This window comes from Lathyrus oleraceus, chromosome 5, assembly GCF_024323335.1.
Source record: "Lathyrus oleraceus cultivar Zhongwan6 chromosome 5, CAAS_Psat_ZW6_1.0, whole genome shotgun sequence".
NCBI lineage: Eukaryota > Viridiplantae > Streptophyta > Magnoliopsida > Fabales > Fabaceae > Lathyrus > Lathyrus oleraceus.
The window spans coordinates 340,335,783-340,344,862 of NC_066583.1; the positions used below are offsets into that span (position 1 = coordinate 340,335,783).

At 35.9% G+C, this 9,080-nt stretch overlaps 1 protein-coding gene across 1 annotated transcript; it reads right to left on the reverse strand.

Moving 5' to 3' along the window:
- Positions 1-4,655: 4,655 nt before the first annotated feature.
- LOC127084503 (LRR repeats and ubiquitin-like domain-containing protein At2g30105) lies at positions 4,656-8,280 on the reverse strand. The gene is made up of 10 exons (XM_051024966.1): positions 7,889-8,280; positions 7,717-7,811; positions 6,494-6,649; positions 6,161-6,271; positions 5,977-6,077; positions 5,756-5,893; positions 5,606-5,654; positions 5,381-5,446; positions 5,105-5,224; positions 4,656-4,988 (listed from the first exon to the last, which is right to left on the reverse strand). Exons 1-10 carry the CDS (start codon positions 8,070-8,072, stop codon positions 4,878-4,880), a joined length of 1,131 nt encoding a protein of 376 aa, XP_050880923.1. The 5' UTR covers positions 8,073-8,280; the 3' UTR covers positions 4,656-4,877.
- Positions 8,281-9,080: the final 800 nt, after the last annotated feature.

Here is a 9,080-nt window from a genome sequence, read left to right on the forward strand (position 1 = left end):
TTTAGCCATCTCCCCGCGTCTTCATTAGACAGTCTAATTTCATCACGATAATATTGAAATGACGGCTGAGTTAGAGCATACCCAGCATTCACCACCTTCTTGCGAAGATTCTTATCTTTTATAGCACACATGAAGTTTTGTGCAATGTTTCTGATGCAATAGACATGGGTAGAAGGAGGACCATGGCATCCGTTGTCATGGTTGTTGTAGGCACTCTCAATGGCAACATGTCTATCAGAAATCAAACAGAGTTTGGCTTGTGGAGCCACATGCGTTCTGAGATGTCGAAGAAAGAAACCCCATCCACCAGCCATTTCACCTTCAACAAGAGAAAAGGCAACGGGAAAGACATTGTTGTTGCCGTCTTGTGCAACCGCCGTGAGCAAAGTACCCTTGTATTTTCCGTATAACCAAGTGCCATCAATTTGAATAATAGGTTTGCAGAATGCGAAACCTTTGATGAACGGGTCAAATGCCCAAAAGAGACGGTGAAAGATTCTATTACCTGTAGCACAGGTTCCGTCTGGCATCATCGCTGGCAATGTCTCCATAATTGCCACAGTTCTTGGGACATATGTTTTTAGTGCCCATAAAAACCGTGGCAATTCCTTGTATGAATCCTCCCAGTTGCCGAAAACTTATTCAACAACCTTTGTCCTCGCAATCCAGACTTTCTTGTAAGATGGAGTATAATTATATGTTGTTCTGATATGGGATATAATTATACTCACCTTCACTGATGGGTCTTTATTAACCAACGGCAGAATGTCTTGACATATCAACGCTGCGCTTAATTTACGGTGATCTTTGCAATGCAACTGTGAGGTGGGTCTATTGAAGCGATCTCCCAAGAGTCGTTTTTCTTCTTGTAAGACGCAGCCAAACGAAACTTACAAAGCATGTTACGACATTCGATAACATACCTTCTAGAATCAGTGCATTTCACTGTAAAATCAGCAGAGTTGTTCATGTGGAATTTTTTGATAGCCAGAACACATTCTTCTTTGGTACGAAACATGTCTCCCACCTTTAATTCGCCTTCTGATCTCGGATACGGATTATAGAAAACACTGTTGGATGTTTCATCGTCGTGCAGATCCATATTTGTCATATGTTGAGGCGGGTTGTAGACATGACTAGGAGGTATTGGTGGTGGTTGATCATCATCTTCATCGTCGTTGTTCAGCATGTGATCAACCTGTATCTCGGTCTCCTCTTCTTCTTCATCAACGACGTCCACTTCTGCTTCTGCTTCTGGGTTGACGTCATCTGACCATTGTGGATCAAATTCACCAGATTCATCCTGACTGGTTAGTTGAGACTGTTGAGATGGTATACATGGTTGAAGAGTAATGTACAACTCAATACAGTTGCAACCTGAATGTTCATGACTAACAAACATGTATTCAACATCTTCATCGTCTCGTACCTTAAGGGGGGAATACTTGCATTGACTATTCTAAAAAAATATTGGATTTTGATATGTGATCTTTGACACAATACCCGATCCTATACAGGATTGTATTCTTTTTTTCAAATGCAAGAAGGTTGCGTTTCTCTTGATCGTGAGTCTAATGGTATCGGTGTTTCGAAAACAAAAACCATATAGCTCAGACTCGTATGTTTCACCGTTGCAGTATCGGTCCAAGACATTGTATTACTCAGTATCGCAACCTGTTGGATCACCTTCGACCAACAGACGTAAGGAAAATAACTTAATTATTTCGTTATATTTTGTTAACTTCTTCTACCTTGACTATAATCCAATCTTCTTTTACATTTCAGTTTATTTGGCGTCCATACCTTAATTTGGATCATGACCATCAATTCAACGCTGAAGACGTGGCCGTATGGACTGCATGCACACCGATAATACGGTTCACAAATATGGAGATGCACAACAGTGATCGTGTGAAGCTGCAGTTCGGTATGCCCCTAAATATCCCAGATCCCCCAGCTAGCCTAGGAGAATGACATCTGCGCAAAGTTAACGATCAATGGAACTTCAATCCATGGCAAAGCTTCGCAAGATCGGAGTGTCGCAAATGGAAGCACCGTCATGACCATGTGTTAACTGACGCAGTCATGCCAACTGAAGAAAGACCAAGTCGTACTTATATGGCTTGGTACATATCGGTTGATTTTCAGTTCATCGCCGAGGATATGTACTTGTACGACCCACGCCAGATGACTTACACACCTGACACCTCAACATCAAACCCCCAACAACAATGTCAGACCGGATACACACAACCCCCTGTCCGTCAAACGTTCCGTTCAACCAACACACAAACATACAACCAAAACATTCCATACACCCAACCCCAATACCAAGAGCATACCCCATACCACCACCAACAAATTGACCATCAACCTGAGACTCAACATCACTTCGCACCCACCCCATCACCCTACCAAAGTCGCCTAAGCCATAACACCCAACGATCATTCAACACCAACCGCCCCTTCTCCTACCGTAGCCAAGAAGCCCAAACCTCACAAAACCAAAACATCCAACAACCTTATCTCTACCAAACACCCTAACAACCTTTCCAACCTTTCCTCGACGCATCGTTCACACCCGTGTCTCCCTTCAACCGTCCCGGTTGTCCATCGATGAGTCAACCACATCCCAACATCTCTGGCACGAGTCATGAGCTCAACTACGGCGGTACACCATCGATGCATACTGAAGACTATGCCGACTTGTTTGACTACCTCAACAGACCTTCTTCTTTAGTTGGTAGTGACGCTCCTGGCCCCTCAAATGCTCAAACACCGGTACCGAATCATCAACGTGGGTTAGGGCCACGGGTTAGGGTAGCCAGAGGATGTGGGACCGGAGGTCGGTTAGGTGATCCCGATCATCACCATTAGGTTTCTTTGTGTAAACGGAAAATTTTATTAATATCAATTGGTCCTATATCAAATTTATCTATCATGTATACCATTTACAAAAAAAAATAGCATTTTACACTGAGGCTCCAATTGAATTGGCGCCTCCTCTTAAGTCCTACACAGGGGCGCCAATCCAATTGGCAAGGGCACCTGCCCTAGCCAATCCAATTGGCGCCTCCATTCAATTTTTAAGAGGAGTCTCCAATTCAATTGGCGACTCCTCCTAAAAGTGGGATAATTTGGGATTTTTTTTTGAAACCAGGGGTATTTTGGGAGTTTCCTTGAAAAAGTGGGTTATTTTCGTTAAAAAAATCAGTTTTTGATGTATTATTAGATTAAAATCTGCGCCATATATTTTTGTAAACTAATTTTTATTAAATTTAAATTATATTTAATATTTTTTAAAAATATAATTAAAAATTTATATTATAATAATTTATTATGAATTATAATATAGACAATAATAACAAAGAAAAATAATCATTTTACTTAAAAGAAAAAGTATAGGTTTATAATCAATAATATGAGAGATGTTATTTTTTCATAGGTTAGAAATCAATAATATTATTCTTTTCAATAATTTATTTGTTCGTCGTAATATAAAAAATGTAAAAGTGAATTATATCAATATAATTGAAAAGTGTTGCATATTTTATATTTCAGTATCAATAAATAATGATAAGTCTTTGAAATATGTGTAAAACTAATTTGTCACTATAAAATTATTTTGTTGATATTAATATGACCTCAACAAAAGAATAATATGTGTTTTGACATTTTGAAAAATGAAGATGAATTTTGGGAGGTGTCACATGAGAATAATTGTGATGTGGCAAACATAAAGTATCCGACTTATGATTTATCGTGATATAATATGTTGCTTCAAATTTAATATATATTATAGAGATTAAGGGTGTTCAAAACCGAACCACCAATAGAAAATCGTTAACCGAACCAAAACAAATCGAAAACCGCAAAAAATTGTATTTGATTCGGGTCAGATTGGGTTACTTTTTAAAAGAACAGTACGGTTCAGATTGTTTTGCGGTTTGTATTTTGCAAACCAAATCAAACCGCATTATGTTATAAATCAAACTTTCCTTAACTATCATTGAATTCAAACTCATACCTATTATACCTTAACCTTACCATGACAAATGATTTTCTTTTCTTCGGATTTTCTTCTCATCTTCTTTGTCAGGTACATCTCGTATTTTCTTCTAAAATCACTCTCTTTTATGTTCTTTCATTTTCATCTTCTCATTTTTATCTTACCGTTCTCTCTTCCAAATTTGTTTTTATTGCACCTCTTGTCTAATCTCTCATGTACCTTCTTTTTCATCTTCTCTTATCTGTCTTCTCCTCTATTTTTTCTATTTCAATATAATATTTTTGATATTTTGTTTTTCCTACCCATTAATGTTTTTTATTCCATTTTTGTATAATCTAATTTTTGTATATTAAATAAGAAATTGTTATTTAAATATGATGAATTTTATTGTAATTTTATAATATATAAATAACTAAATACAAAGTTATATTGTCCGCTATATGAATGTATAACTCAATAAAATTTTTGTAAAAAATCGAACTGATAGAACCAATCCATACCACATTGGTTTGATTTTATTTTTGAAAATCACCCCAACCATATTTTTTCCTCTTGCAAGTAATTCAAATATCTTTTGTTGCCTTTCAGATTCAATGAACATAAGCTTTTATTTAGTCTTTCAGAAGTTAAACCTTAGTGGTCATGCTGATTTTGAACATTTTAGATCCTCGTAATAGACAATCACAAATAAATTGCTCGTTTACATGTGGTGATACAACCAATTCACAATTATCCATGAAAAACAAACCCCTTCATTCACAAGAACCTTAACTATTCAAGTGACTTAGGAAAGTCTCACTATAACATTCTATAACAAATTTCCAATCTACCACTAGAGGCAAGTTAAGTTAAGGAAAATGATTTCTATTTAGTTTTTATCAGCACCTTCATCAAAATCTCTAGAAACTCCAACTCGGAATTCTATTTGTTTCTGATGCTTTGATCGACGCCGCTCATCAAAATTGTCCCATCCTTCAAACTGAAAGAAAATCACATATTTCGCCGTTATGCTCCAATGAACTGACATAACTATGATTCTGTTGAAATGCAATACTTCGAGTTTCGAAAGACCGTTCAGAAGAAAAGAGCGCAAACCTGACGAAGTAGATCGATAGTTATTTCTGTATTGTGGAGATCCAATGTGGAAAGCTGCAAGCATGTCTTGAATAGTTTGGATGGTAGAGATTTCATCCCATTGTTACTAAGATGCAAAGCCTGTAGAGTGTTCACAGATGTGGAGTAAAACGCAAGAAAAGTTAGTAGTTTGGTTTTTTTTAAAAACTAAAAAATATCTTTGTTTTTCCTTATCGTTGTGATTCGAATTTGTCGACCACAGTTTCTAGATTAGGTGATAATGGGGAAATGAGCTACCTTCAAATTGTTAAAACTACTGAATGTCTCTGGCAATTGCGACAGAAAATTTGACGAGAAATCAACCTGCTCCGCAAGAAACCAACTTCAATAAGCAATACGTCACAAGAAAATGATATTATCATTTAATTTTCCGATGTTACATAATCTATTAAGCCCCTTCTGAAAAATGAAAGATATAAAACGAAAAAGAAGATAGAGAAAACTGAAGACTAATAACCGTACCTCAACAAGAGAATGGCAGTTTCCTATAAATTCACTGATTTTACTCATCCTGGGAAAAATAGACATATCAATCAAAATGATAAGTTTTTAAACTTACAATTGAATGTGTTAATAAACATACTTAAAATACAAAGGTAGAAGAACTGATACCTATTATTGTTGGCTTTCAAGACTTCTAACTGTGTCAGCTGTCCTATTTCATCAGGAAGACCGGCCAATTCATTGTTGGAGACATGTAGCTCCCTCAAAGAGGTTATCGAGCCCAACGCAGATGGCAAAGTAGTTAAGCTGCAGAAAACAGTTTGTCGCGTTGTGAGCGTTAATCGAAAACAAGCACAAATTGAAAAGAAAAATATGGAATATATACTCACCGGTTCTGGTTCAACGATAGTACTGTTAAGTACTTCAGATTCATCAGTCCTTCCCAGTTAATTGATTCATCTGATAAGTCATTGGCATTAATTAATAGTTTCTGCAACATTTTGAAAGCAGAAAACTGTGATTAAATATTGCCTCGCCATCAGAACTATGAAGAATGAGAAAAATTCAGCTTACCTCCAGACGAGTAAGTTGTGAAATTTCAACAGGGACATTTCTAAGTAAATTGTTGTTGCAATCTAGAACTCTTGCAGAAGATCCACAAACCCAAACCTCAACAGGTATGGCCTATTTAAATTAAAATTGCAAAGAAAAATCAGAGAATAGTTTTGGTTTTTGGTTTGTGTTACACTCCAAAAGCATAGATGTCATAGAAAAACAGTAAAAAAATTCAACACAAAAAATCTTCAAAAGCATGTCCTTAGGTAAAATTTAATGCATTCCTCATCTCCTAATTTAAAGCTGACATAAAAAACTAAGCGTATGATTAAACCACGGCGAGTTTATTACCTCCAAGTTGCATTCAGACAGTGCTACAACTCCTGTTACTTTCCACCGTTCGGACCTGTTCTTTACCAGAACTTTCTTTGCGTCGCTACTAGAACTTGATTGGTTATCTTTCCTTGATTTAGGAACAACCTGAGTTTTCTTCAAGACAGGACCATCCTGTACAAAACATATGAAATCTACAAGCTACCTTTTTCTGACCGCAAAAGAAACAAAAACAAACTCTACAAAATTGCATCTACAATTTTTTTGCTGACAAGCTTAATAAAGCTTATCACACTTGTGCTATTATGTACCACTTCTAACTAGCCTTGTTAATCATTATCTATGTCAAAGGATCCATACAAATATAGTCAGTTTCTGACCAGCTTGTAAAACATTTTATAGGATTGTTTCCCACAATTCTTTACTTGATAACCATAAAGCCATAGGACCTGATTAGATCAACTTATTTCGGCTTATCTACATACAGATACTTGTAAGACTGTTTAGAATAACATATGGAAACATCTACATGTCTATAAGCTATTCTCAATTTATTTCCATAAACTATTTCTTATGAAAATAAATTATAACTTATACGAAAACAGTTTGACATCATTTTATATTTTGTTATAGAAATAAGTTATACATAAACACTAATATAGTTCTATGATAAGCACATATGATATAAGCGCTTAAATAAGTTGTTTATCAACATGGCTATAATCTTCGTAGTTATGTTGTCAATACCGTGCTAATGAAATAACGTAGCAGTGATAGGAATTGGCGCGACACTTTTGGCCCGCAAGCCACCGTCAACAATAGGGGGTGTAGTAGCCACTATTGCGTCCCCAAAACGCTATCGCAGCCACTATTAGGGTTTTAGAGAGAAATTCCTCAAAGACTTTTTTCAAAAGATTTTCTTTTTAAGGATATAAATGCCAATTCAGACCTTTTTAAGAGTAAAATTATGTTCTTCATTTTGTTATGTTCTTCATTTTTCACCGATTTTTAGTCTTTGCAATAGCGGCTATCCCACTATCAGCTATACCGCTATAGCATTTTAGGGGTCGGTGCTACGCGAAGATATCTGAGATAGCACAAACACTTCACAGTCATAATTGAACATAATTATGGAATCATATATACTACAACATAGTTAAGGACCCATCATGCAAACACATCAAAAAATGAAACTTTTATCCTCAACAAAAACAGAGAAGAAAAATGAACAAATAAAATACCCCTTGATATAAACCCTGAGAAGCCACAAGCATGAGTTTGGACCCATTACTCAAATTTGAAGCTGCCAATGTCACAGGGTCTTCTAAAACCTTACCTGATAAAAAAATTCAGTATTTAATTCACACATGAATGAAAAAAGGGGTTAATTAAATAGAGAGGAAAAGATTGAACCTTTGAAGATGAGTTTCTGCCCCCTTGGAAGGACATTGGTGGCAGGTAGAAGAAGGGACTTGAGTTCTTTGATGGTTGATTGAGGTGAGATTGAAATGGGTATAGTTGATCCACTGAACTTCACGCTTATGGTTATGGTTGACACGTTCGAATTCGACCCGTTTGTTCCATCATCGACTTCCATTTCACCGTTTCTTGTACGATACGAAGGAAGCTCTCTCTCACTCTCTCTGGCCACGATTCGGGATCAGCGTATGAAAGATAGTTCCTATTAGCACCCCTCTTTTGCTATTAAGGAATTTTTACCTTATTATCCCAATTTCTCGCACCAAATTTCAAAATACTCCACTTTTCCTCTTAAATCTCAATCTACTTCACTTTCCAAACAAAACAAAAATAAAAAAAGGAAGAAGCCAGTGCTATTGACAACCCCCCTCCTTATTTTAAAAGGAGATATCAATAGCTCAAACTATTAATTAACAATAAATATGAATTCTATAAAAATAGATCAAATTAATTTCTTTATTGCATATCTATATACAAGTAATTTCTCATATGATCTAAGGACACTTATAGAATCAACTTATCAATTTTTAATAGACTAATCTCGACCCTTAATATATGTTACATGATTTCAATGCGGTTATTGATTCTCCCGAGAAATTTAGTATGTACCTTTCAAACAAAAAATTTCACTGATGAATGTTTAGTTGGACAAATCAAAATGAGCTCATGTATCTTGACACTAATGGTAGTTATTACACTTTGATCAATGGGAGGAAAGGTGGTGCTTACTCTTTTGTTAGGCTTGGTAGAGTCATTTGTAATCAGAATTCGCTAGATCATTGGAATATAATCAATTGCTCCAATTTGATCAAGAATCACTAAGATAATTCCTTTTTATTCTCCTTTGTGACAGTGAGATATTGGATCGAACTCTAGTATGGTCGAGGGGTAACTTATTGGTCTGACAATCCGATAGGATCATTAGCATGTCGTCAAAGTCTGTTCACATACTGTAGTCGAAGTATACTAGGATTGTTAGCATGTCAAATTGGACTTGTTTGTTATGGCCAATTATTTAAGTTAGCTTGTATAATAGGCATGTGTGTAAAAGCCCATTAGTATAGTGTGTTAGTTTTCTTATAAATAGCATACTAGTCTCTCATCATTGCATAACGCAAATCCTAAT